General features: G+C 46.3%; 9 protein-coding genes across 9 annotated transcripts; 8 read left to right on the top strand and 1 right to left on the bottom strand.

The window, feature by feature from the left end:
- Positions 1–621: 621 nt before the first annotated feature.
- CABS01_09759 (GMC oxidoreductase) lies at positions 622–3,175 on the top strand (the record flags this gene model as incomplete). The annotated part of the gene is made up of 10 exons (XM_060543116.1): positions 622–698; positions 770–995; positions 1,048–1,166; positions 1,230–1,277; positions 1,344–1,470; positions 1,539–1,675; positions 1,731–2,014; positions 2,068–2,783; positions 2,841–2,977; positions 3,037–3,175. The coding sequence occupies 10 exons, from the start codon at positions 622–624 to the stop codon at positions 3,173–3,175; spliced, it is 2,010 nt and encodes a 669-aa protein (XP_060399814.1).
- Positions 3,176–3,805: 630 nt separating this feature from the next.
- On the top strand, positions 3,806–5,231 carry CABS01_09758 (FMN-dependent dehydrogenase; the record flags this gene model as incomplete). The annotated part of the gene is made up of 3 exons (XM_060543115.1): positions 3,806–3,920; positions 3,977–4,028; positions 4,079–5,231. 3 exons carry the CDS (start codon positions 3,806–3,808, stop codon positions 5,229–5,231), a joined length of 1,320 nt encoding a protein of 439 aa, XP_060399813.1.
- A 64-nt stretch (positions 5,232–5,295) lies between these two features.
- On the bottom strand, positions 5,296–12,561 carry CABS01_09757 (non-ribosomal peptide synthetase; the record flags this gene model as incomplete). Its single annotated transcript, XM_060543114.1, has 2 exons — positions 5,296–12,096; positions 12,157–12,561. The coding sequence occupies 2 exons, from the start codon at positions 12,559–12,561 to the stop codon at positions 5,296–5,298; spliced, it is 7,206 nt and encodes a 2,401-aa protein (XP_060399812.1).
- A 2,168-nt stretch (positions 12,562–14,729) lies between these two features.
- CABS01_09756 (MFS transporter) lies at positions 14,730–16,508 on the top strand (the record flags this gene model as incomplete). The annotated part of the gene is made up of 2 exons (XM_060543113.1): positions 14,730–15,113; positions 15,168–16,508. The coding sequence occupies 2 exons, from the start codon at positions 14,730–14,732 to the stop codon at positions 16,506–16,508; spliced, it is 1,725 nt and encodes a 574-aa protein (XP_060399811.1).
- Positions 16,509–17,727: 1,219 nt separating this feature from the next.
- Positions 17,728–18,924, top strand: CABS01_09755 (uncharacterized protein; the record flags this gene model as incomplete). Its single annotated transcript, XM_060543112.1, has 1 exon — positions 17,728–18,924. The coding sequence occupies one exon, from the start codon at positions 17,728–17,730 to the stop codon at positions 18,922–18,924; it is 1,197 nt and encodes a 398-aa protein (XP_060399810.1).
- A 1,217-nt stretch (positions 18,925–20,141) lies between these two features.
- CABS01_09754 (uncharacterized protein) lies at positions 20,142–20,679 on the top strand (the record flags this gene model as incomplete). The annotated part of the gene is made up of 2 exons (XM_060543111.1): positions 20,142–20,256; positions 20,327–20,679. 2 exons carry the CDS (start codon positions 20,142–20,144, stop codon positions 20,677–20,679), a joined length of 468 nt encoding a protein of 155 aa, XP_060399809.1.
- Positions 20,680–21,475: 796 nt separating this feature from the next.
- CABS01_09753 (uncharacterized protein) lies at positions 21,476–21,982 on the top strand (the record flags this gene model as incomplete). The annotated part of the gene is made up of 1 exon (XM_060543110.1): positions 21,476–21,982. One exon carries the CDS (start codon positions 21,476–21,478, stop codon positions 21,980–21,982), a length of 507 nt encoding a protein of 168 aa, XP_060399808.1.
- A 1,572-nt stretch (positions 21,983–23,554) lies between these two features.
- On the top strand, positions 23,555–24,147 carry CABS01_09752 (polysaccharide lyase family 3; the record flags this gene model as incomplete). The annotated part of the gene is made up of 3 exons (XM_060543109.1): positions 23,555–23,765; positions 23,857–24,011; positions 24,073–24,147. The coding sequence occupies 3 exons, from the start codon at positions 23,555–23,557 to the stop codon at positions 24,145–24,147; spliced, it is 441 nt and encodes a 146-aa protein (XP_060399807.1).
- Positions 24,148–27,517: 3,370 nt separating this feature from the next.
- CABS01_09751 (uncharacterized protein) lies at positions 27,518–27,718 on the top strand (the record flags this gene model as incomplete). Its single annotated transcript, XM_060543108.1, has 1 exon — positions 27,518–27,718. A coding segment is annotated over one exon (201 nt), but the record flags the coding sequence as incomplete, so codon positions are not given.
- Position 27,719: the final 1 nt, after the last annotated feature.

Raw genomic sequence — 27,719 nt, 5'->3', positions numbered from 1 at the left:
GATCTACCCAACAATTGGCAACGGCGTATCGATGGCACCGCATGAAGCTGATGGTCCTGCGCCTTTGGTGTCGGTGAGTGCGGGGAAAGCTGGGAGGGCATGTTGATCGGAGAGCATAGCCATGCTGCCATGCATTGGCTTTGGGTGATACACTTTCACAGACGCGCGTCGGTGATAGGTCGCGAGCCAACAAACGACACCGGATGACACGGACTCTGCATGCTTTGGACCAAATCACATCGCGAGGGCTACGGATATCCTGGAGGGATAGTCCATGGCTTCCCCTCATCCTCGCCCTCCCTGCCGGATCTTTGGTTTGAGATCCTGGAGGGTCTGGAGTAAAGTCGGGGTCGAGAACCATCCTGTCAGGACGACGAGGGGTAGCAGCGAGCAGGAAGAAGCACAGATGACTTATGCATTGCTTCCTCCCATCTCTTCATATCTATTTAATGACCGCCCCGACGGGTTGGAATTCATCTAGAACATCCTTCAACCTTTCGAACGCATTAGCAGTGTTGCAGTTGACCTGGCACGGTGTTCACGCCGCTTTGACAACTGCTGCTTGACCTCTTCTACTAAACCAAGTGCCCTCAAAACTTCTTTTGATATCCCACCGGAAACATGAGTGGAGCTATCCCGGACGAGTTTGACATTATTGTCTGTGGTGGTGGCAGCTGTGGTTGTGTCGTTGCTGGACGGTTTGTCTCATCTATTCAGACCTGACAGTTTGTCAGTAGTGTTCTCCGAACAACACTAACATCCAACACAGACTTGCCAACTTGGACCACAATCTCAAGGTGCTTCTAATTGAGAATGGCGAGAGCAACCTCAACAACCCATGGGTGTTCCGCCCGGGTATCTACCCACGGAACATGAAGCTCGACTCAAAGACGGCTACGTTCTACGAGTCTAGGCCGTCCAAGCACCTCTCTGGACGCTCGGCCATTGTTCCCTGCGCCAATATTCTCGGCGGAGGCTCTTCGATCAACTTCATGGTCAGTATGATATTGTTGCTGAAGAAAGATGGCCCACTGACTTTTGTTACAGATGTACACCCGTGCATCCGCCTCCGACTACGATGATTTCCAGGCAAAGGGCTGGTCTACCAAGGAGCTCCTGCCTCTGATGAAGAAGCACGAGACATATCAGCGAGCTTCCCACAACAGGTAAGTTGCCATAGTGAGTAACTGAACGGCATTAGAATCTTTGACTGACATGCCATGCGTCAGGGACACTCACGGATTCGACGGGCCTATTAAGGTTTCCTTCGGCAACTAGTAAGTTCAGCTCCCCGCAGAGTCGAACCGTAATGGAAGAATCCGAAACTAACCGTCGTTACACAGCACGTACCCCATCAAGGACGATTTCCTTCGTGCTGCTTCGTCCCAGGGTATCCCTGTCGTTGACGATCTCCAGGATCTGTCAACTGGTCATGGAGCTGAGCACTGGCTGAAGTGGATCAACCGAGATGTGAGCTTATTCTTTACCAGTAACAATGTCGAGGAATTCATGTATCAAGTACTAACAATGGCATTCAGACTGGACGTCGCAGTGACAGCGCTCACGCTTACATCCACGCAACCCGGGCCAAGCACTCCAACCTTTACCTTGCTTGCAACACCAAGGTTGACAAGGTCATCATTGAGAACGGCCGGGCTGTTGGTGTCCACACCATGTAAGTGATTCTGCCAACTGCTACTACCTACTTCAAATCTGATTGTGAATCATAGCCCGAGCAAGCCACTTGTCCCCAGCGAGGTTAAGGGACGCACGTTCAGGGCTCGCAAGCAGATTGTAATTTCCGGTGGCACTCTTTCTTCGCCTCTCATTCTCCAGCGCTCTGGTGTTGGTGACCCCGAGAAGCTTCGTCGCGTTGGTGTAGAGCCCATTGTCGACCTTCCTGGCGTTGGTCTCAACTTCCAGGACCACTACCTCACGTTCTCGACCTACCGCGCGAAGCCCGGTACCGAGAGTTTTGATGACTTTGTCCGCGGAGACCCAGAGACTCAGAAGCGTACGGTTTCAAATACCCAATGTACAATGATTGCCAGACTAACATGAATTCAGGCGTCTTTGATGAGTGGAATATCAAGGGCACTGGTCCCCTCGCCACCAACGGCATTGAAGCAGGTGTTAAGATTCGCCCTACTCCCGAGGAACTCGCCGAGTTTGAGAAATGGCCTACTCCACACTTCAAGGACGGCTGGAAGTCGTACTTTGAGAACAAGCCCGACAAGCCAGTCATGCACTACTCAGTCATTGCTGGCTGGTTCGGTGACCACATGGTGATGCCCCCCGGAAACTTCTTCACCATGTTCCACTTCCTCGAGTACCCCTTCTCTCGTGGATCCACCCACATCAAGTCACCCAACCCCTACGACGCGCCCGACTTCGATGCCGGCTTCATGAACGACGAGCGAGACATGGTCCCTATGGTCTGGGGTTACATCAAGTCCCGCGAGACAGCCCGCCGCATGGACGCTTACGCCGGAGAGGTTGCCAACATGCACCCCTTCTTCTCGTATGACTCGGAGGCGCGCGCGAGAGACATGGACCTCGAGACCACCAACAAGTATGCCCTGCCCGGTAACCTGAGCGCGGGTATCCAGCACGGTAGCTGGACGCAGCCGCTTAACGAGGCCGAGAGCAAGGCCGACAAGATCAAGACTCTCTCAGCTCACCGCGTTGATGCTCGTGATGAGCTCAAGTACTCTGATGAGGATATCAAGGCTGTTGAGGAGTGGGTTAAGCGCCACGTTGAGACCACCTGGCACAGTCTCGGAGTAAGTCCCTCAGGTCTTTCTGTGGTGTACGAATACTTGCTGACTATATGATTTTAGACCTGCTCCATGGCTCCCAAGGAGGGCAACAGCATCGTCAAGCACGGTGTCTTGGACGAGCGTCTAAACGTCCACGGCGTCAAGGGCCTCAAGGTTGCCGATCTTTCCATCTGCCCCGACAACGTCGGTTGCAACACGTACGTCTTTGGGTCTCCGACTTTCATCAGAAATTCACAAGGCTAATGATTTCTTTCAGATATTCAACCGCTCTTCTCATTGGAGAGAAGGCTGCCATGCTCGTCGCCGAAGACTTGGGTTACTCTGGCGAGGCCCTCGAGATGAAGGTGCCCACATATCACGCGCCCGGCGAGTTTGTCCTTCAACATCGTCTCTAATTGGATGGCACTGCCTTTGTTTGCCCCTACCTCCACAAAATTGGATGTATTTACGAGACCACAATACCTTGCGACCTCTATTGCTTTGTGTTATCTTTAGTTTGTCGATAGCCAACTTCTATTCAGTCAAATATGCCTCGACGCGCTCAGTGACGTACCAAGAACTAAAGTCTTCTTCAATGGATGCGGTTATTACAAGGTTTAGTAATATAGGCTGCACTACGGTCGGATGTCGGCAACGATTTGTATTACTTCGGGAGTTTTTGAGACGGGTCTATCTTAGCTCGCATGGCATCGGTAAAACAGTTGTCTGAATCTACTACTACAACGCAGATCTAATCTGTCATCTCATGTTTAGTGTGAGTCTACGCACGCTGGCAAGGACCGGCACGTACGGTCGGGTGAGTGGAAACTATTGCGTAGTTTGGCTGATGAGGTACCAGTTACGTCATGACTGGGCATGTCCTGATCTCATTCTCACGGTATTTACTATATGCTAGTCAATTTAAAAAAGGGTAGTTGACATGTTACATTTCAGACATCTGCCAAGAGTATACTTGGCATCTGTAAGTTGCTTCTCAAGAAGCTTGTGTCTCTCATCCATTATCAAGCTCAACATTAGGAAACTCAATGTCAGACCCCAACTCTCCCCACATCAAATCGCGCGATACTCCATCTTGGGGCTTGTATCAGCGGGAGAACTTTTGGAAGCTAAATGAGGGCGAAGTTCCCCAATTTAACACTCGTGAGTCTCGTGGCAGAGACGCAATGCTCACCTTGGATCGAAACTGATCATACCAGACCCCGACAAACTTGAGGACCTTGCCAAGCAGAAGTTGACTCAAAATGGATGGTATGGGCTCGCCGAGCAAATTCATTTCTTATTTTCTAATACAGATACAGGTACTATGCATCTTCGAACGCGGGCCTTTCACACACGCATCTCGCCAACCGGCAGGCATTCTTCCGGCACAAAATCGTCCCTCGTCAATTAGTCGACACCAATAAGCGTTCAACCCGGACCACCATCTTCGGTCACGAGGTTTCTGCCCCCTTCGGAATTGCTCCGATTGGCATCAACAAGATTTACCACCCGCAAGGCGAACTACCCGTGGCCAAAGTGGCCGGAGAGCTGGGCATCCCTTACAGCCTCTCAACAGCCGGATCGTGTGCGATTGAGGACGTCGCTCAAGCCAATGATGCTGGGCGCGCTTCAGCCATCGAAGCTCAGTCCGCAGACAAGTCCAAGATCCCAGAGGGTCCGCGTTTCTTCCAGCTTTACATGCCCCACGATGACGAGCTTACCCTCTCCTTGTTGACGAGGGCTCATGAGTCTGGCTTCACGGCATGCATTCTCACGACAGATACATGGCAGCTGGGATGGCGACATGACGACATCGCAACGTCGAATTATGCGTTTTACCGCGGTATCGGTGCTGACTTGGGCCTCACCGACCCCGTGTTCCGGAAACGCCTCGCGGCTAAAGGGATCGATCCCCAGGAAGAGCCGGAGAAGGCTGCCGCGATGTGGATCGACGGTATCTGGCACGGCCGCGCGTGGTCCTGGGATAAGGCCGTGTGGGCAAGGGAGCAATGGCAGAAGATCAGCGGTGGAAAGCCATTCTTGATCAAGGGCATTCAAAGGGTGGACGATGCGGAGAAGGCGGCGGATCTAGGATTCGAGGGTATCGTAGTGAGCGACCACGCTGGAAGGCAGGTTGACGGGGCCATTGCGAGTTTGGATGCGCTGGAGAAGATTGCGGAGAGGGTTGGAGACAGAATTGTTGTCACGTTTGATAGCGGTATTAGGGGTGCGGCGGACATGGTGAAGGCGCTCGCGCTCGGTGCCAAGTTTGTTTTCCTTGGGAGATTGTGGATTTGGGGATTGAGCATCATGGGCGAGCATGGGGTGAGGCATGTCTTGAGGGGGCTGTTGGCAGATTTGGATATCTTGATGAATGTGGCGGGGATCCAAAAGGTGAAGGATATTGACAAGAGCTTGTTAGAGTCTTTGCCCAGGTCTTATGGACTGACCTCGGAGAAGAGCAAATTGTAACTACAGTAACAGAAACGGAAAGAAAACATTGAAATCCTCGCCTTTCAATCTACAGGTCCCAATTTCAATTCTCCTCGACCGGCACAACATCTGATGAAGGACTAGGTGTCCTCAACGGCGTGACCACCACTGATCCCGCCAACTTCAAGCCCTCCTCACCAAACCCTAGGCGCCTCTGATCGGTCGACGTTTGGTTCCACACTGGCGTTGTTGGCGTTCTTGAGAATACCATCGGCCTCGGGACTGACAGTGTAGGCTCGCTTGAGCTATCTCCATCTACACTGCTTGTCCTACTTGTTTGCATGTATCCAATGGCGATTAGGTACCGCAAGCTCTTCCTAAGAGACAATTTCACCGAATCCTGATGTTTCAGCTGGTCATCAAGCGTCATTGTCCCTGGGGGCTGACCGAGTTTGCCGCCGGTATCTTCGACAAAATGGAGAACTGGCCACAACCTGTGGCTTGGCCCTTTGGCGTTGACCTCTTCGTGCAAGCTTCTCAACCACAGTTTGCAGTCCGTCGGCTCTATTGTGTGGCCTGTTTCCTGTCTGACGATATTCCAGTACTCTCCCATGGTGAGACCGTTCAAGACCTTCTTAACAACATGATAAGCTCCGTTGCTTTGAGGGTAAAGACAACTGTCAAGAACCGTCTTAGCTACAAGATCAACGCCTGCAGCGGCAAGCCACAAGTCACGTTCGCTGTCATTGAACATCCCAATGTCCAATGCACTGGCGGTCAACCGCCAAAGGAAATCATCCGTGTTGGAGATGCCGTCAGTGGAGCTGCCCATAATCAAGCCAGGTTTGACAATCGTGGCTAAACAGCCGAAGCCAGCATTGAGAAGTCGTTCAGCGTATCGTGCGACTAGGATCTCGGCCACAAATTTGGTCTGACTATAGGCCGGATACGACTTCAGCTCCGCTGCGATTTTCCCGACATCGTCTGGAGAAGTGGACAAGTGACCACCTGATACGTAAGTCAGGCGAACTGGACGAGATGCTGTCGCTTTTGTCAACGCTGTGAGAATGTTGACGGTCGAAAGGATATTGGCTGGCGTCAGCGCCTGAAAGTCGGCCATCCAGTTGACAACTGCCCCATTGTGGACAACCGCATCGATCAACTCACCACAGACGCTTGTGCCATCAAGTCGAGACCATGAAGCGTCTGAAAGACCGAGATGTGGGAGAGATAAATCGCCATGCCAGACTTCGATGCGATCAAAATATCCTTCTTGCCACCAACTGCTGCCACGAGCAAGAGACAAGAGCCGCTCAGTGGCGTGGGCTGAGTCTTGGCCTCTGACTAACACCACGGCCTTGTGATTCTGTGGTCGTTGCAAGATCTGAGCCAGCAATTGGTTCCCGAGAAATCCGGTGGCTCCTGTTAAGAGGATGATCTTGGGGGTATGTGATGTCTCAATCTCTGCATACGATCTTGGCAACGGTGACGCTGCGAGTGGTCGATCATTAACTTCAATCTCATGCATCAAGTCGATGGTGTTGTCATCATGCGACCCTTGCTGATCTTCAAAGACCAATTGAGCAATGTCTCTGATGGTCGCCGCGCTGTTCATGTACTCTTGAATCGGGATGCTGACATTGTAGGTTTTTCGAACGAATGTTGACAGTGAAATGACCTGGATAGAGTCCATACCAGCGTAGAAGGGGTTAAAGTTGTGACCACGCAAGGTTTCTGCTCTCTGAGAATCGCCAACTGATAGAAGCTCGGCAAGCTTGTTGCTGATACTCAAAGCAATGTGCTCGCTAGCCGCTAGCATGTCAGTGTCTTCCTGCACCATGCCACGTTCTGGATTCTCAGCAATGCACAGAGTCGAAGCGTATTCTTTTAACGTGCGCCGATCGAGCTTCCCAGTCGGTGTGAAAGGAATGACCTCGACTGGGATCAAGTGCGAGGGAACCATGTAGGCAGGAAGCACGGAAGCCAGTTGCTGTGTCAAGCGACCAGAAATGCCCTCGATGATGTCTCTTTTCGCCGCAAAGCCGAAAACATTGTTTTCTAGCTGAATGAAAGCCACAAGTGACTTGCTTGAAGATCCAGAGAGGACGAGGGCGTCAACAGCTACAATGGAGCCCGGCGGTAATAGCTGTGTGAGTTGATGTTCCACTTCTCCGGGCTCAACTCTTTGTCCGCGCAGTTTTATCTGTGTGTCTTTCCGTCCAAGATAAGATACTGAGCCATCGGAACTCATAATTCCAAGGTCGCCTGTCTTGTACATCCTTCTGACAGCAATGCCAGTCTCGAATTCAGTGATCCAAGCCGGATTCGTGATGAACGCCTTGGCTGTCTTGTCTGGATCGCCTAGATATCCACGAGCAATACTCGGCCCTTCGATCAAAAGCTCACCGACAGTGCCGATTGGCGCCAGGATGTCATGATTACATGGATCGACGATCCAGGTAAGAGTGTTGGCTCCATGACCAATAGAATCTGTCTTGAGCCCACCACTACTGATATCAGCGGTGGTACAGACACTGCCTTCGCAGGGTCCATAAGCATTGATGAGCTGCACAATCCCAGACCACGCCTCGATGCAATCCATAGTCATTGCCTCTCCACCCATACAAATAGTCTTGATGCTGGGGAGATCTTTCGGCTCAAGAGTTCGTGCGAAGGACGGAGTGAAGAAGGCCCAACTCGCCTGGGACCTCGAGATAAAACCAGCGAGGTCGTTCATCCTTTCTTCATCTGATGGTACACAAATGCAGGCTCCAAGAACGAAAGAATTGACAATTTCAATGATGCTGACGTCAAAGACATGAGCGGAAAATTGAAGGATCCTTGAGCTCTTGGACATATGCATCGCACTGGAATGAGCATTGGCAGCTGAACACAAGGTCTTGTGTTCCTGAATGACACCCTTGGGCTGTCCGGTGCTGCCAGACGTGAAGATGACAGTTGCGGCATTGCATGGTTGAACCTCATGGTTGGAAAAGGTGGCAATTCCAACTTCCTCAACCCTGGCGAAGAAGTTTGAGTCAACAACAACAGTGCGAACATCCAGCTCAGAGAACACATATGCATTGCTACCAGAAGCAACGACCACGTTCGCCATTGTTTCGCGGACAATGAATGCTTTACGGTCTCGTGGATGTGCAGGGTCGAGGGGGACAATCGCGCCTCCCGCTTTGAGAATAGCAAGCATCGAGATGACGGTGTACATCGACTTTTCGAAGCAATATGGTACCATCGTTTCTGGTCCAACACCCAATTCCATCAAGACTCGAGCAAGCTGGGATGCCATTGTGTCGAGTTGAGAGTAGGTCAGAGAGCCATCCCATGCGAAAACGGCTTGAGCCTCGGGTTGATTGCGCACATGTTCTTCGAAGACTGCGTGAACGCACGTATCAACAATTTGGGGCGGAAGTTTGTTCCACTCCCTGATATCGGACAGATCCTTCGCGATGGGATTGCGAAAGAAATTATCCAGGACTTGGGTTTCGGAAGATGCCAGGAACTCAAGAGCGCTTGCGAAGTAGTCCACAAGGCGTTCCATCTCGGCAGCTTCGACAGACTGAGGATCGTAATTCACATTCAGAAAGACCTCGTTCTGCCCAAGATTGCACTCAAACATGATATCGTGAGATCTGAACTTGTCAAGGTCCTGAGGCCTACGATAGCTGATGAATGGACCATTTTTCATGGCCATATCAACCTCTGGCTGTACGATCATCATAGTTTGAAAGTCGCAGGCTGATCGGCATGAAGAATTGATGCGAGCGATATTCTGTATTCCCATCTGCTCGAAAGGGATCATGTTGATCGTGCTCATCTGTATGCTATCAAGCAAGTCGCGCACCGATGATGTGCCATTACACCGAATCCTTAATGGGACAGTTGCGATGATTGGCCCGAGAATGGACTCGATATTGTCAAACGGGGCATTCCTCCCAGACGATGTAACACCAAAGACGACGTCGTCAGAGTTGCTAAAGCGGCTGATGACCAATGCCCAAGCTGCACGCAGCATAGTAGTTGCAGTGGCATCCGTACTCGATGGTGGCACAGGGACCTTTCGAACAACAAAAGCTGGTATCTGATGCTCCAGGGCACCAAACGCTGTTGATGGCTTCCTCGGGAACGATGCGAATTGTCCTCCCTTGAAGACTGAACTCCAGTACCTCGATGCAGATTCCATATGCATGCCCTTGAAGTGTTTCATAAACGAGGCAAAGGAAGTTTCAGTTGGCTTCAGAGCACCATGGAAAGCATCCCGTACTGATTGAAGGGTGAGGCCAACGGCCTGGCCATCAGTTACAGCGTGGTGCACCGTCCATACCATGTGAGAAGCATCACCTCCTGCATTATAGACGATGCCGAACCGATTGAGCGGCACTCCAAAGGTTGAAGGTACGTCCAAGTCCACCGCGAGATACTCTTCGAGATTGAAGCTCTCATTCCAAGTCAAATTCTCTCGGACTATGACTTGGAGGATACCCGAAGAAATGGTGTCAACCAATCGAACGCGGAGTATTCCGTGAGCCTCAGCGACAGTCTCCCAAGCCATCTTCAACCTTGTAATATCGATGTCGGCGGTGACGTCAAGAACGTACTGTACCAAGTAAGAGTTGGAAGTTGAAGAAGATAGTGCCATGAGACCTTCCTGTAAAGGAGTACAAGGAAACACATCTTCAATGTCTCCTGCGCTAATGGCACATTCGCAGGAAATCTCATGAAGAAGTTCACTAAAGCCTTCCTTGTTGACAAGCTCGAACGGCCGTACCTCAAATGTTGTCTTCTTGAACTCAGTTGCAAGCAGGCAAAGATCTTGTAGAGAGGGACTCTTGAAGATCTGAGCGACACTCAGTTGCAACCCTTTTCTTCGAGCAGCAGTTACTAGGCTGATAGCCGCAAGCGAGTCTCCGCCAAGACGGAAGAAACTACTAGTAGCCACGATCGCGACAGGCTGAATCCCTAGCACCTCAGCCCAGAGGTCTCGCATGAGACAGAGCTGTGGCGTCTCTTCAACCTGCACGATAGCGTCGGTCTGGGCGAAGAGGTAAAATTGCTCGGCCGTCAAGGATGCGGCTTCACGTCGGAGTCTCTTGACGTCAGCCTTCCCATTTAGGCTCAACGGAAAGTCAAGGAGAGGGATGTAGATTGATGGACGCATCCATGATGGAAGCTTTTGAGATATTTCCTCTTCGACATTGGGGATTGCTTCTAGGAGTGGTGGGTGTCGTCGAGTCATGATATAGGTTGACGCAGTGTCTGGTCTTTGGTCTGGTCTTTGGTCAGATTCTCTCTGGAGACAAACGAAAGCGACGAGAACCTTAGACTGTGCCTTCGTGTCTTGGGTCGGTCGATTGAGCACATCCACGATGATATCCGGGGTGCGAAATGCAGCTCGGAGGTGGTACTCAACCTCTGAAGCCTCCAGACGTTGCCCAGATATCTTGAGTTGAGTATCCTTGCGGCCTTCGAAGTGAATCACACCATTCTCGTCGAAGCGACAGAGATCTCCGGTCTTGTAAAGTCTGGACCGGCGACCATGTTTGGCAAGCCAAGGCGGATCTCGAACAAAAGCTTGGTTTGGACCTTCGTTGTCCGGAAAGTTCAAGTAGCCTCTTGCAAGTTGAGGGCTTTCTAAAAGCAGCTCGCCGACTGCCCCAAGAGGTGACAAACGGTTAGAATCTTCAGGATCGGTAATCCAACAGAGTGTACCAACCCCGCGTCCGATCGCCCCTGCCTTGGAGGAGAGTGACAATGGGTGCATAATGGAAAAAACGGTGTTCTCGGTAGGGCCATACCCATTGACGAGATTGCGGCCTGCTGCCCATGCCTCGATAATGTCTTGGCCTAGAGATTCGCCGCCGACGACGACAGTCGTCAGTCCCGGAACCTCCAAAGGCTCCAGCAGGCGAAGCACTGAAGGCGTAAAAAATGCCCAGTTTACCCTCTTCTCCTGAATGACAGCTGTGATGTTGTCTAGCCGCTCATCCGTGGATGGGATGACTATACAACCCCCGAAGGCAAGTGTAGTCAAAATTTCCGCAATCGATGCATCGAAAGTGTGGCGAGCATATTGGATAGTCCTAGTGTTAGGACTGAAGCCAGTTGCGTGCCCGTGGGCGACGACACTTGCAGCGCAAGCAGAGTGATCAATCATCACGCCTTTGGGCTCTCCTGTGCTTCCTGAGGTGAACATGACATACGCCAAGTTCCACGGCGAAATGGTGGAAGCGCTTTGCGAGATGGATGAAGGGGTCACTTGGAACCAAGAGCTACCCAAGCCAAGTACATGCTGAGAAAAGTGCAGCAGGTGCTGGGTATAGATCTCGGAACATAAAATAACTTTTGCCTGAATCTTTTCCAAAATGGAAGAGGTTCGCTTGTCGGGTTGCGAGGGGTCCAGGGGAACGAATGCAGCGCCCGCTTTGAGAACTGCCACGGTAGCAACGATGTTCCAAAGGCTCTTGTCGAAGAATAGCGCAACGGTGGATTCAGGGCCGATACCACGCTGACGAAGCTCTTGGGCAACTCTGGAAGAAGCCGCATGTAGCTCGGCGTAAGACAATTGGCCGTCCCATGCATCTACAGCTGGGCTGAGGGGAGAATCATGTATGTGCTTGTCGATCATCTTGTCCACACTGATATCACTGATATTTGTATGGTCCGAGGAGCGCTCATTCCAGTCGAGACACTGTTGGTAATCGCGGTCATTCATGAGCTCAATCTCCGAAACTCTGGAGTAAGGGTCTGAGACGATGTTCTCAAGCACCTGCCGAAAGGTAGACAGAATGCATCTAGCTTGCCAGTCTGACAGACAAGACACGGTGTATTCGCATTTCAATAAGATGCCTCGAGTGAAGTGGTCCCACTTGGCGGTAAAGAGCATTTCTACCTGGATAAGTTTAGTATAGTACAGAAAACATAAGCAGGTAATGTGCAGACAGCAACTCACATTTTGGCAGACTCCTTTCAGACTTGCCAGTGACGGTTGATTATCAAATGTCTGAAGGTCTTCCTCAAGAGCAGAGACTGATAGCGCATGCCTGAAGATATCCTCGTCCACTGGCTGACTGATTTGCGGGGTGTCAAATTCGGCTTGGAGTAAAGGTAAAATTCTGTCATTACCACTGATGCTTTTACTCCAAAGTTGCCAGGCCTTTTCTTTGCCCTGGAAAGCCAAGCAGATACGCTCGCTGGGCGAGAAAGCCTCTAAACATATTGCGCATGCAAGTCGAATGATCGAGGAGGCTGAGCATTGGGCTTGTTCTTTGAGACTTTGAAACTTGTGGTACTGGAAGAAAATCACCTCGACAGACCTCGAGGGTGGGCGGGAACCTAGATAGGCTGAAGCTGCCATTATTCAGGTCCTTTTCGTAGACAAGAGATTTAAATTGGTGAAAGAGAGAATGGGACTTGAACAGTACGCTGGTGCGATTTGGGAATCCCTGTGATAAACAAGTTGCAGACGCTTTACGAACCCAACATAAGCATTGTGGTAGATCAGTTCGAGGGCCGCCTATCTATCTCTTAAGACTTCCGCCTCCCAAATGGTCTTTGTTGACGCAATAAACATGAACATATCGACCATCGCTCAGGGGCACAGAGGAGACGCTCCTTCCGAGGTTCGACTGTGCCTCAGAGACGAAAATTTCTTCAACAGGCTGATTCCATCATCAGAGCATCTGAATTTGCCACGTCCCAGGGTAAGGGCCTGGTCACATACGCCCAACGCCCGGCGCCTTGGGGTGTTGGGAAAGTGGTTGCCTCACCTCCGTCCTATTGCAGGACAAGCTTCGTCACATCCTTCAAGATTCCTTCCTGATACTCTCTACAGATCTTGGTAAGTAGGCGACAGTCTCGCCGGATTTGATATAGTCACAAAGCTAACCACATGAAATGAGGTAAGACTGTAGGCGATTCGTCAGCTTCGTGAATTCGTGATAGCCGGAACACCGCAGTCTGGGATTCGGATCCACGCCATATGAAGGTTTCGTGACACAAAGAGGATACTGAAAATTTGGAGACCAATCGAGACCATCGGGCACAGATGACAGGAACTTTTTCCCTTGAATGTGTACAGCCTCTATCCTGTTTCAGGGGACGGTTAGGATGCTGATCCATCCGCGCCAATCTAGCCATATTCCTCGGGCGAGATATGTATTGACGACAGGCTAACGTACGAGAGAGGCTAGTCACGGAACAGGAAGTAAAGATCAACCCTGTGAGACAGAATTAATCATCTTTGCAATTATCTGGTATTTGCTTAGGTTGGGAAGCTGAACAAACACAATCCATAGCTAAGCTCAACGGCCGGGACTATTAGTCACCAAAACAAGTTATCAAACTTGAAGTCGGCAAGGCTCACTTTGAATCTCAGATGAGACGGCAATGCAGCCTTACCATGTCGGCAGTGATCGATTGCAGCTGCAACACGCAGTTCAAGAGTGGGGCATGTGCTTCTTTGAATGTTTGTCTAGGCTAGGAAGCGGGATTGGTTCTCTGATTTTGTGGACGTTTCAGTCCCTTTCTCACTGCTTATCAATCCTGGAATTAGCCGCGAAACCAGATGGGATCTGTCAACCGAAATGATTATATGGAGACGAGACTCATACTTTACGAGGCTATGCCTTCTCCGGAAGGTGAGGACTGGCCACACTTATGTGATTCGGAAGTCCGATCCTACCAATCAATTGAAAAAGCAACTCCCTCATCAAGGTGATGGATGCACTCGGATGTGCAGGTTTTCAAACGTTCTCAATGGACCCGGTTGAAGGATGAGACCGCTGGTAAGCAGCTTCCTTTTCCGGTATCTTTCTGTCTAGGGTGAACGCCTGACTGAGAGTATTTCTTCGTATCTAAATGGGCTGAACGAATATTGTGCCGCAAGGATTGACGCTAAGAGTTGTGCAACCCATGTCAACCCAATGATGACACAGAGGAGTTCACAGACCCAAGGCTATCCTCAGGCCTTGGAACTGCTACATTTCGCCCTAAGATTCCGCAATAGGCGCTTCCCTTGAAAACCAAGCTTCCCCGGTGTCTATCCGGAGACATACCAATCCTTTGTCTGTCGGGCATGTCTGGATCCAGGATGCTCGGCCGATGGGAGCGATGGAGCATCGTTGCTGATGGATTGGCCCCTCCGGTTCGTCCAGGTTGCAGGTCTAGATCATCGAGGACGTCTTGCTAATCCGCGTACTTTCTGCGGGTTGGCATTCCCGTTAGCCGGGATGCTGGGCGTTGCAGCCTTTTGTGTAGGATCCATGGGCATGAGCATTAAGTCTGTTTCAATCAGCTCTCAGGCTCTCAGTGGAAAGTTGCCACCTCGTTGTGGTTCGTAGAGTGGAAGCGGAAATGTGTTCTCTCTCGTTTAGGAATGTCTGACAGCTTGATACTCGGCTGTAATTGCTCCCGACGCGATTTCCTGCAAACTTCGCCTCGTACTCTCAAGCCTTTTTCTATACATATACTCAAGAAACCCAGAAAGGTTCTCTTAGAATCTTGAATCTATTCATATGTCTCACCATGGCGCCACTACAATCAGAGAAGACGGCAATGATTCAGATGGGCGCGAAAGATTCCCTTCCGTCAACCTCTAGCAGCTCGAACCGCGCTTCTATTGCCGGAGAACGGGAAATCATCGTTGATGATAAAATAAACAATGTACTTTCGACTGTCGAGAAGCCTAGTTTAGAGGCCGAAGAAGCAGCCAACGCAGACGAGACCGATGATGCAGTCGTCGAGTATCCCAAAGGCCTTAGGCTGGTTTTGATCATTTTCGGACTGGCCATGGCTGTTTTCTTGGTCTTCCTTGACATGACACTCATTGCTACCGCTATTCCGGCTATCACGAACCAGTTTAACTCCCTGCAACATGTTGGATGGTATGGCTCTGCCTACATGCTCAGTGTAAGACCCAAACTTCCATGAATCGCATCATTCTCACTAACAAATACTATTAAGCTTTGCTCATTCCAACTGGTCTACGGAAAATGCTTTGAACTCTTTTCTCTCAAGTGGACCTTTATGGTGGCCATCGCATTTAGAGAAATCGGGCTGGCTGTCTGCGGAAGCGCCCCCAACTCGATTGCTTTCATTGTCGGACGAGCCATCACTGGGATTGGTTGCAGTGGCATCATTATCGGCGCCTGGGTGGTTCTCGCACACAGTGTACCGATTCGTCAACGTGCTGTCTACACTGGATTTCTTGGCGCATTCTCAGGTGTCGGCGGCATCATCGGGCCCCTCATTTCGGGGGCGTTGACGGACAGCCATCTCTCCTGGCGATGGGCGTTCTACGTCAGCATACCCATCGGAGTTGCGACGTTGGCATTGATCTTCTTCTGCTTTCGACCACCGCAGCAACCCGACCAAGGACAACCCCGGACTCTCAAGCAGAAGCTCATGGAGTTTGACATTCTCGGGCTCTCAATATTCTTTGCTTGCATGATCTGCCTATTATTAGCCTTGCAGTGGGGTGGATCCCAGTTCGCTTGGAACAGCGCTCCGATGATTGGATTGTTGGTTGCCTTTGGTATTCTGCTCATCAGTTTTATTGGTGTTGAAATCTGGAAAGGAGACAACGCCGCATTGCCTCCTCGTCTCATGAAAATGCGGAATATCGCATTCGCTTGTTTCTACGCTGCATGTATCGATGCAGCCTACTACACAGCCGATATATGGCTGCCAATTTGGTTCCAGGCTATCAAGGGAGAGTCTGCCAGAGAATCCGGGATCAAGCTCGTTCCCTATGTTGGCGGAGAAGTTCTCGCTGCTCTAACCGCCGGCTACCTGGTCACTTACACAGGGTGGTACAACCCTTTCATGCTCGTAGCGACCGTGTTGGGGTCAATCGGTCTTGGCTTGATGACGACTTTCGAGCTCGATACTGGCCCAAGTATATGGGTCACTTTCCCCGTCATCGCCGGTGTGGGCATTGGGCTGGGATCCCAGCAGCCGATGATGGGTGTCCAATCAACCCTCGCGCTTCCTGATATACCTGCTGGTACAGCCGCCGTCACTTTGTTCCAGAACCTTGGGCCGGCTATCTTGATGTCTGTTGCGAACACCGTCTTTGCTAATGGCTTAACGAAGCATCTGCATGGTACAGGAGGACTTGATGGACAAACTATTGCGGATATGGGGGCTACGAATCTCAAAGATATGATTTCGAAGGATCTACTCCCGATTGTCATTGAAGCATACAACAAAGCTCTCAAAGAGACTTTTACTGTGCCGATGGCTGTCGCGGTCATCTCCATCATCGGGGTTGTAGGCATGAAGTGGGAAAGACTGCCTGGGTAGGCAAATAGTGCGATAACCTTCTCCAGCAACGTACACGAGATACTTGATCAATAAATGCATGAAGTTTTTCTTTATTTCACAGTAATATTATATACCTCAAGACCCTTGGATACGAATAATACCTTTGGCCTCTGAAGATCACGCAAGAAATCCGATAATCAGCATCCAATACTTTGAGCGGATCAGATTCACGATTGACTAATCAAACAGACGTAGATACAACGATCTCGTAAGGTATGAGACCGAAGACTTTTTGCTGCTTAGAATATTTAAACTCTTGTTTGAAACTAAGCTTCTATTAGGTTCGTTCAAGTTGCAGTGCTCCTTTCTTCTATTTTCCCTTTGGCTAGATGACTAACATCAGTTTCGAATTCCGCCCTTTTGATCTAGACTCTAGACGAGAAGCTTGAAGCCAACTGTCTGTTCAAAATTTAGGCCTCGCCGAGCAAGCATTTTGTTTCTTCATTCTGTGGAGGAGGGTAGTCTACCTAATGTGCTTAGAACATGTATAAACGGGGTTAGGCGAGAGATTGAGTCTTGCATATTATGGGCCGCTCTGCAGCGTGGTGCCTGAATGCAGACTTTCGTACTCAAGCCTAATTTCAACCAATCTCAGTCGCACTCCTAGATGGTAATGGAGGATGTCAGATCTAGAGGATCAAATGGAACTTTGGTAGAGTGAGACGAAAGATATAACCAGAAAGAATTCTTCCTAGCGCCGAGTAGGATTAATAGTAAGACTTCCAACAGAATGCTACCAACGTAGACCAACACAAATCTGACAGGTGAGATTCCTCTTTGGGAAAGATGAAGCACTTCGGCAGGGTTGTTCCGCGCATTAACTGCCGTTGGTTCAATACGCATGTCATTAAGCAAACATGTTTGCTACTCAGTCATCAGAACAGGAATGCTCCCCGGCAATATTGCTTCATCCGTGGTTGTTTCCTGCCTGGATCATTGGGCCAATGGTCGAAAGAGTACCAAGGTAGAAAACTTGCTTATCTTCTTCAGCGGCCCTTTCTTCCTTGTCGAAATGGATCACCCGTGCCCACATGCCCAGAAGAATATCACCCTTCTCCACAGTGTGGTGGACTGTAGCCCTCAAGAGGGGACATGGTCTGGGGCATACAAGAAACGTATTTAAGATGTGTTCGGTCCAGCAGATTGACAGAGATTCAAGGCTGAAGATCTTGACCTCAATATCATCAACACTGTTAACATGGCTCCCCTCTTCCGAGCTGACCAGATCGGCTCACTCATTCGGCCCGCCTTCCTGCTTGAGGAGAGGGGTTCCCTGGGCTTCTATGACAGCAAGTTATCTGAAGACCAGGCTGCTGCCACATCTGCTTCAATCAAGTACGCCGTTCAGGAGCAGCTGAAGCTCGAAGTCAGGCCCATCACCTCTGGCGAATATGAAAGAACCATCTTCTTCAGCGGCTTGTTTGAAAATCTTCAGGGAATGACAGTCAGAGACGATCTCAGGATTCCCCAAGACTTCCGACCCAACCTGCCTACCTTTATCGGACTTGCTAAGATGGGATACAATCACTTCTCCGCTGTGCCCGCCACGGGAAAGATCAAGTTCACAGATTCGGCTTACCTTCCTGCCTGGGAGATGATCAAGAAGGCAGTCCCTCAAGAACGCTGGAAGGACTGTAAGATGTCCATACCGTCCATCTCCTGGCAACACATGTACCTTGCAAACGGCACAGCGTTTGCCCTTGGCGTTTACGCTTCTGACAAGGACTATTTCCTCGACCTCGCGGCAGCATTTCGTTCAGAGATCCAAGCTCTTTATGATGCGGGTCTCAGATCTATACAGGTTGACGATCCAAATTTGACTTTCTTCGTCACAAAGGGCTTCAGGGAGGGTCTGAGGGGTGATGGCATCGACCCTGAGGCCCTGTTGGACCTCTACATTTGGGCACACAACCAGGTCTTGAGAGATTTACCACCTGACTTGCATGTGGGCATACATCTTTGTCGCGGCAACATGCCTGGCCAGCCTTCTTTCGCCAAAGGATCTTACGAAAGGATTGCCGCCAAGGTTTTCCCCAAACTCAACTACCACACGTTCTACCTAGAGTTTGATGATCCTCGAGTGTCTGGACACTTTGATCCGTTGAGATTTGTTCCGCAAGGGAAGAATGTAGTTCTTGGCCTCGTGTCGACAAAGGTTGCAGACCTTGAGAACAAGGAGGCATTGATCAAGAGGGTTTATGAGGCTGCTGAAGTTATGGCAAAGGCGCAAAGACGGGACGTCTCGGAAGTTCTAGCAGACTCACTCGCTGTGAGCCCTCAGTGCGGCTTTGCTAGCTTCAGTATCAACCAAGGCGTAATTACTGAGGACAGAATGTGGAAAAAGCTTGTCCTTGTCAGAGATGTGGCGAGGTCTATCTGGAAAGATCCCGTTTAATGGGGCCGCCCGCTCCGAGTTAGTTCTAGAATTATATCGAATGCAGCCATTTTCCGACTTCATCTAAGTAACATTACTTGTAAACTGTATTTAAGTTTATTCCGCCATGATTTTGACTGCGATAAACCTTGGCATGCAGCGTGAAAACTTCAGAGACGTGAAGAGCTCGACCCACCAGAGGATTGCCGTAGCAGAACGTTAAGTACCTACCGGCACAGGAAAGAAAATATCATGATGATAGCCTCGTAAACTCAGGTTCAAATGCTCTCGTGTCTGAATTCTCACTTGGCTTGTAGCACAGAAGAACGTTTCTGGCCTAGAATTTCGGGGCGTCGCTTAGTCCATAATGATTCTGGATCGGAGGCGGCGTTCCAAACAAGCGCCGAGGCCGAGATGGCAGGTGGGCCGGGGAACCAAGTCCCGGGCAAGAACTTGGTTGATCGTCGTACCATGCATTTCATCCCTCATTTGGGGCATCTGCAATCTTTCGTTTGAACAATTGGTTCTTAGATGCTCTGTATCAATCATTGAGAGATCCGAAACCGAGCAAGATGGGCCAGCACGAGGAGAAAGCCGGTGGACCACACGGCAGATCATCGCCTCAAGAGGTAAAGCCTGCCCACCTACTACGCAGTCCTTGTTTTGCTTGTCGAAAGCCATATCTGGCTAACATATCGCTAAGTACCATGGCAATGTATAAATCGTCGATGTTATCAGGTGTTGAGAGGAGTTGTCTTGCTAAACTGTCCGAGAGACCGAAGATGCGTCACATATCATTGAAGAAAAGCTGCTGGCCTGAGCCCTGGCTCTCGGTATGGGTTTGAGCACTGAAGCGACTGACTTGAGGTTGATTGGGCGTTTTCAATGAAGCAGGATGTCCTAATCTCCATGAACGTCGCAAGCGTGTCCAATGTCGAAGTACCTACGTTTTCAGTAGAAGTTGAGCTTGAAATTGATGGACCGCCATGCAGCAAGAACAGACATTATGTAATCACAATGGATTGGCCGGGTTAAGGTACCCCACCATAGCTGCGCAACAATCTACAGGGATACTGACTTTACGGATATTTGCCCCGCGCGCGCATCGAAGCTCCCCACCAAAACTCAAAGCTGTCGCGATTAACTTCAAGAAAGTTCCGACGTCACTCTGCTATTTCTCGCGCCTCGCCGGAAGACGCCTTTCCATTTCCTCGAGGTTTCTTCGCCGACCACGAACAATGGCGACGATTGGAACTCTCCAGCGCATCAGTGCTGCCAGACTCTCCGCGCTACTCTTGGCAGAACAGGCTGCAGGCACTTCGTCTGTGGCCGTCGTGGACGTTCGCGACGATGGTTAGCCTTTTCCTTGACCTCAACTAATTAAACCGCTTGGTTGCACTGCTAACCTGTATTCTTTTCATAGACTACCTCGGCGGTCATATAAAAGGCTGTATTAACATGCCCTCCAGAAGTCTCGATGCCACAATGCCCACCCTCATGCGCCGCCTCGAAGGCAAGAAGACGGTCGTATTCCACTGCGCTCTGTCGCAGCAACGCGGACCCAGTGCTGCCCTTCGATATCTCCGAGAGCGTGATCAGAATCTCGCCTCTAATACTACTGCTACTGACTCGGCGGGAGACTCGGCATCTGCGGAGCCCCAGACAGTATACGTTCTCGATCGCGGATTCGTCGGCTGGCAGGAAAAGTACGGCGAGGACGAACGATTGACCGAGGGATATAGCAAGGAACTCTGGAAAGATGGTTACTGGATGTAAGCTTCTATAACCTATACTTGATGCTTTCGAGTCACTGCGCTTCTGGCCAAAAGATTGTAATGCCCGATGGCCCAATGGGTACGTGCTCGGCCTTTCGAGTGCGACTCCATATCCAATGGCTCGCAATGCCGTGTTATTATTGCAACGTTGATGTTTACCCTGAATATCAAGGCTCCAGCTCTTCCAAGCCAAGGGGCAACGTTTGCCGAGTCACTAGACTTGTTTAAGTTGCTTGGTTGAGTTATTTGGATAGGCTGGTGAATGTGCATTGAAAATTCGATTGTTTGATGTCAAAACGCGTGTTTCTCACCTTTGAGACATGTCATTTGATCGAATCTTCTCGCGGAAGAGCAAGTCTCATTTCTCTGTATCCTACTCTTCAGTTTATATAGGAGATTTGCAACGTCATGGGACTCAGCCTAACTATTGTCGACTGAGGTCTCCTAGTGCTTTTGACCGCCTGGAAAGGAGGCTATCAAGGTGGCCTAGTGAATATACCTTATTTTGAAGCTCAGACGTCAGTCAGGCTTGTGCTTGTCGATCAAGGTACCGGACATAAGTACCCGAAAACAGATGCATTCAACGGAGACACATTAATCTAAACTTATACATGTCTAGATTCTATTCAATTGGCTTTGACCTCGATATCTATTCACTTGAAACTCTTCCACGGCATTGCCTCGAATCACTCTAGAAGCGTAAGGCCATTTTTTCGGTGCTCGCACTCAAATTTCATCAGACCAACAAGACTTAAGTTCAGCTGTACTTCAACACCGCTCAGAAAGAGGTAGTCGCCATGTATACTTCTAGAGAAATAGCCTTCATTGTCATCGGAAGCTTTGCAATACTGACCTCGGTCTTGTGGATTGCATTTGTTGCTCATGCGACTATCTTAAATTATCAGGAATCTCGACCAGAAAACAATAAGCTCTCAATTTCTGAGTTCGCCGCCGCCTGTTGCCTGATATTCTTTGGACTTCTCGTCCTAACACCGCCGATACTGGCCTACAGCATTGTGGTCCTTTGTCTGGCAATTGCTGCTATTATCCCTGGCTTTCTCTTCAGAGCTTGTGTCGAACCCGTCTGTGGTCCTTTTGCTTGCAGCAAAACCGCAAATGTGGTCGACATCTTGGATATCGCCTTCTATCCTTGCCTTTATGTCCTCCAGTATTGGGAGGCCTATAGTATGTTGCTCATCGGAGACGAGTGGGAGGAACCAACGTCTGCAAAAGCTCCAATGCCGAAGATCAAGGGCTCAGAGAAGGCAATCGAAAGTCAAAGCGGCGAGCCAAACTCCAGGTGATCGAGGTAAGTAGAACGATCTTCTCCGACGGTGTATTTGGCGCTAGGCTGACAATACTCAGGAAACAAGTCTTTCCGACACATATACAATCCGTTGTGGTGCACCTATATCATGTCAAGAGTCTAAAAAGGGCACGATGAGATTCACTTCGACATTGGCAATCGAAGATCTTCTAAAGGCAGATCTTACAGACATGTCACCTTCCAGTATGAAGTCGTCTTGTCTTAAGGCATGAACGCGAAGTATCTAGATCAGTTTCAATTAGTTCAAGTATCAATATCTCCCTAGTCAGTTGATTTCGAGTCTCCCATTGACAATAGTAATTCACCTTCTTTTCTTGTGGTAACCATCTAGGTGATGAGTGTCGCTCAATCCGCCTTGACCCTGGACATTTCAGGTTTCCACGTTGCGATGCAGCCAAGATGCCATGGTTTTCCCATCGCGGACGGAACGGCATATGATCTATTTCTTCGTAATACTGAAGGAATTTACCTCTCCAGACCCTCGACAGTGTTGCTACCCCAAGGCGGAATTCGGCTTCACCCCTGTCATCTAATCCGCCTTGGCTACCTTTCAAAGTCAAGCCAAGCAATTGGCATTCTCAATTTCAGGCATTTCAGCTAGTTTTTAATCTGAATACTTGTCACGCGGTTGGTCTTTCTTAACTATGGGGTGCGCTCATGGTGTCTGCGCGACATCTCCAGCCATAATACTACTCGTGAACCTAGTAGACGACTTGTATCACAGTTCGATAGACTCAATGGGAATATCACATTACGGTTCGTATTTGTGAGCCGAAATTTGAGTGCAGAGTACGCAAAGCTCCATCATCATCCTCGTGTAGAGTATTTGGCTGACTCAAAGAACTGCCACCTCAGCCAGATTCGAGGTGAATGAGTGTTGTATTTTCCCATCTTCACTCGGGAATTTGCATGCTCGACATCAAATTCGTGAAGCCGCTTCCAGTTAAAGTATTTTCTCTAAATATTGATTAAATACTATGTGCCATAGCCACTTCTAGCTAGGTACTTTGATTCCATGAATTGGCCGTATTAGATCCCAGAATGGAAGCAAACGCGGGTCGTAGACCATCGAGCGGGCGTGTCTATCATGCTGTCTCATAGTTCGTCTCCTTCAATTGGTGGGACTATCAGTGAGCACCCAGTGTCAGAAAGCCAAGGGAAAGAGTTATTTTCAGTTCGGACCCAATTTCTGCGCCAACTACGGTGAATTTCGTGTCCCAAGGCTTCGAAAAAGGAAGCTCTGGAGATCATCCAAGAACTCTGTCAGCCATGAAGATTTTCCGCGACTCAAAGTCATTGTATATCAATGAACCAAGCATTCATACAACACGTGTGGATCATTCTTACCTGAGGCACGCCACATTGCTCGATGCGGGCCCCCTCATGAAGCTCCCTCGCTAGGCGTCGAGACTAAACGTTTTCTGTACCGAAATTCTTTATAAAATGTCCCTGCCGCAATCATCATGGGGACGAGAGTGCTACATCCCAATCCAGGATTCCTATATCTTCAAGATTTTCTCGTTAGTTTCATTCAACATTACTTAGAGCAATGCTCAGCAAGATCGGAGTCCTCACTGGCGCCTTGCTCGGGGCCCTTCCCATGACTTTGGCATGCTTGGGTTATGAGGGTGGTTTGCCCAAGCCCACTTCCAACAAACAAATTTCTGCTCCCATCTATGTCAAATCTGGCGAGGTGTTTGACGGCGGTTGGGCCAAGTATGATAGAAGCCCCACCTCATGCAGAGAGCAGGTGGAAGGAGGTATGGTTGAGAAAATCCTCCTCTTAACTCAGACTTCCTGCCTTACGTTGTAGCATTCGTAATCGTACTTACAATTGTGTACCAACATTAGGTGAGAAAGACACGGCTTTCGTTTTGCAGAAGGGTGCCACTCTGCGAAATGTCATCATTGGAAAGACGGCCGGGGAGGGCGTGTACTGCTTGGGAGGGGGGTGCAACATCGAATTTGTCTGGTTCGAAGATGTTTGCGAGGACGCCATCTCTATCGTGAGTCTTCTACCTTAAGCCTTTGAACGTTCTGAACTTCTAAGCCACATAAATCCTTCAGAAGAATGACAAAGCTGGTGACGTTACCTGGATTGTTGGAGGAGGAGCCTACCATGCAGCCGACAAGATCATCTAGCATAATGGCTGTGGTCGTGTGAACGTGAGTTGCCACGTGCCCATGCAAATTGGCCGTTGACTAATTTTCAGAAAAGATTATCAACTTCTATGCAAATGATTACGGCAAAGTCTATCTATTAGATTACGAGGCAGAAAAGGGCCCTATTAAGTAGTTAGGTAGGGGAGGTAGGTAGGCAGTCTGGGCCCGTGCAGACGGACCCTTCTACCTACTTATACCCACAGAGGGATCGCGGGCCCTGCCCACGATCTTCCCCTCCTATATATATATATAATAAACCTATACTAACCTATTAACCTAGTTATAACCGAAAGGTCTAACCTATTTACGTATATACTAATACTAATTAGTAATTAAATTATATATATATTTCTATCGTAAGTTAGTAAAGATATAATTATAAAAAAGATAGCTTCGACCTATCTTACTAGCTATTTTAATTTATTAATTTAGTTCTATCTATCTAATTAATAATAAATAGCTTAGTTTATACTATTTTAACTCTCCTCTATTATTACTAATTAATAACTAATTAACTAATTATAGGCTATTAAGAACGCGCTTTATTATATATAATCTTTTTTATTAAGGCTATTACTATAAAAGGATTAACTATTTTATTATTATTATTAACCTCGCTTTTATTATTAATATTATTTTTATTAGCCTTATTATAATTACTAATTTCCCTCTAATTAAGCTATTTATAGAGGAATCTATTTTGAATATATTATGGCTAAGCGCTATTTTAAACTAATAATAAGTAAAAAAAGATTAACTACTAAAAAATCGATCTAATAATTACTAAAGTACTAGCGCTTAGTAATAGTAAGACTTTTAGAATTATAAATACGTTAATAACAAAGTATTCTTTACGGATAGCGAAGTATTTTAAAATACTAAGGAAAAAAAAAGATCTTAATAATAATAGTAATAAGGATTTATTTTATATTATTAGCAAATCTACCTTTTTTTAACCTATAGAAGCTCCGAGACTAAACTAATAAAAATAAAGTACGAAAAATACTAAAAAGAATTACTAATTAGTAACTAATAGAATCCTTTATTTATTATTAAAAGTACGGTTATAAAAGGCCTTTTTTCTTTTTTTATAACCTTTTATTTACTTTAATAACCTTCTATTTATATACTTTATTAAAGGAGAAGAATTTTCTAACTAATAATAGTAGCCCGCTTATTATTATTAAAACGATCGCTATAACCGACTTACTACTTATTTAAACTTACCTAACGTTATATTATAATTAAAATACGATAATTACTTTTTACGATTATTTTTTATTATATAACTTACCTCGTAAATATATTATAATAACTACCGGCCTTAGTAATAAGTAAGAAAGGTTTAATAATTAGTTAATATTATTTTTAGCCTATTTATATTCTTAAATTATAGAACTATACCTAATTCTAACTTACTAATAAGATTATATTAACCTAACTTAATAGGGCTTATTTAATATTATACTTACTTTTATAAATAATAAAAAGCTTAATACCTTTATTTTTTATATAATAAGATCTTATTATTAAAACGGCTTAATAAGTAAGGAGCTATAAAAGGACTTTAAGACTAACTTTTAAAGCTAAGAAGTAGGGGATTTTTTAAAAATAAAAAGTACGATTTTTAAAAAGCTAAAAAACTTTTTTATAAATAACGGTATTAACTTAATAATTAAGGACCGCGGTTAAATAGTAAATAAGATCGCTAATACCCTTAATACTTAGTACTTTCTTACTTAGACTTTTAAAGAGATCGTAGCTTATTATAGTGGTATTAAATATTTTAATATATTATATTATAATCCTTACTTCTTTTACTTACTACTCTTATAACTAATAAATACTAACGATTTTATTTAATAAGCTAAAAAGATAATAAGGGAGTCTATATAAATCTAGCTAGCTTAATTAAAATAATTAAAACTATAACTTTAGCCTTATTACTAATTAATTAACTTACTACCTCTTTAAAAAAAAAGAGGAAAAAGAATTAAAAAATAAAGTTATTATTATTTAATAATAAAATCTATCTTATTAAATACTATACTTCGATATAAAAACTAAAGATAATATTATACTTAATACTTACTAATTAATTAACTTTACTAAGTTTTATAATAATAAGAATAAGTATAATAATAAGAAGTACGATATCTTTAATAAGAAGTTTTAGATTTTTAAAGTACTATATTAACGGGTAGGAATTAGTAAATAATACTATTCTAGTACTTTCTTAAATATACTTAAAAAAAGGGCGTTAACCTTCTATTTTAACTAACTTAGTAATATTTTTAACCCGCTTAGTTTTAATATAATATACTAAAGGACCTAAGAGTATTTTAAACTATTTATAAGTTATTAAAACTATTTTACTAAGCTCTATAACTTTTATTAATATTTTATAATCCGTAAGAACCTAGGTAAGTTATATTAATAAATCTTATAAGCGCTTATTAACTATATTATAATTTTTTATAAAGCGCTAATTACGTAAGGATTTATTTTTAATATAAATAACTAGCTCCTTTATTACGTAAGTAGTATATTAAAATATAAACTTACTATACTTAACCTAGTACTTATATTTATTAATATCTATTACTAGCTTAGTACTTTAATTAATATTATAGAAAGAGAGCGTAACTATAATAAGTAATAGTAATATTTTTAAAATAGGGCTTATAATAAAGAGGTCCTTACTACTTACTAAACTAACCGTACTTATAGTAGCTTTAATAAAAAGACCCGATTTAATAAGTAAAATTAACGTAGCTACGGTACTACTAATAAAAAGTACTTTATTTATTATAAAACTAGCTATTAATTAACTAAGTACTTAGAAAAAGAGCGACGTTAAGTATATTAGAAATATAAAAATAGTAAAAAAAGAAATAAGAGATTTATACTAAGCTTATACTTATAGTTCCTTATTTTTTATAAAGGAACTACCCCTATTAATAATAACGACGATAATAATATAATAATTTAATACTTTAATAATCTTAATTTTAATTATAAAGATAACTACGAGGACGAAGTCTAGATCTTAATAGTATATTTTATAACTATTACTAATAATAGAACCCTTATAAATATCCTCGTTACTTAAGTAATAGAGTATAGCTTTATTAGTACTACCTTTATTAACGAGTTAACTAAGCTTATAGAACTAACGACTTTTTTCTTATTAAATAAGAAGTACTTATTAGGGGACTTCTAAAGTATTATACTTAATACTAGCGCTATAGAATTCTTAATTATAGGCTACCCTTAACTCCTCGTATTATAATAATAACGATCCGAAGTTATTTTTAATATTTTTAAAGCTAGCGAAGTAGGTATTTAGTTTAGTAATAATAAACCTATAAGGTTATTAATATTTATAATTATTAGTACCCTATTTAGTAATATTACTTTTTACGTCTTACTAACTAATACTCCTTTTTTATATTACTTAAGGGATATAGATAAGCTAAGAGTATATTTTAATAATATTAATAACTTACTAATTAAGGGAGATATTATAATACTTATTATTTATAAATAGA

This window comes from Colletotrichum abscissum, assembly GCF_030869225.1.
Source record: "Colletotrichum abscissum strain IMI 504890 chromosome Unknown Scaffold_24.1, whole genome shotgun sequence".
NCBI lineage: Eukaryota > Fungi > Ascomycota > Sordariomycetes > Glomerellales > Glomerellaceae > Colletotrichum > Colletotrichum abscissum.
This window is presented reverse-complemented; position numbering and strand designations above follow the sequence as displayed.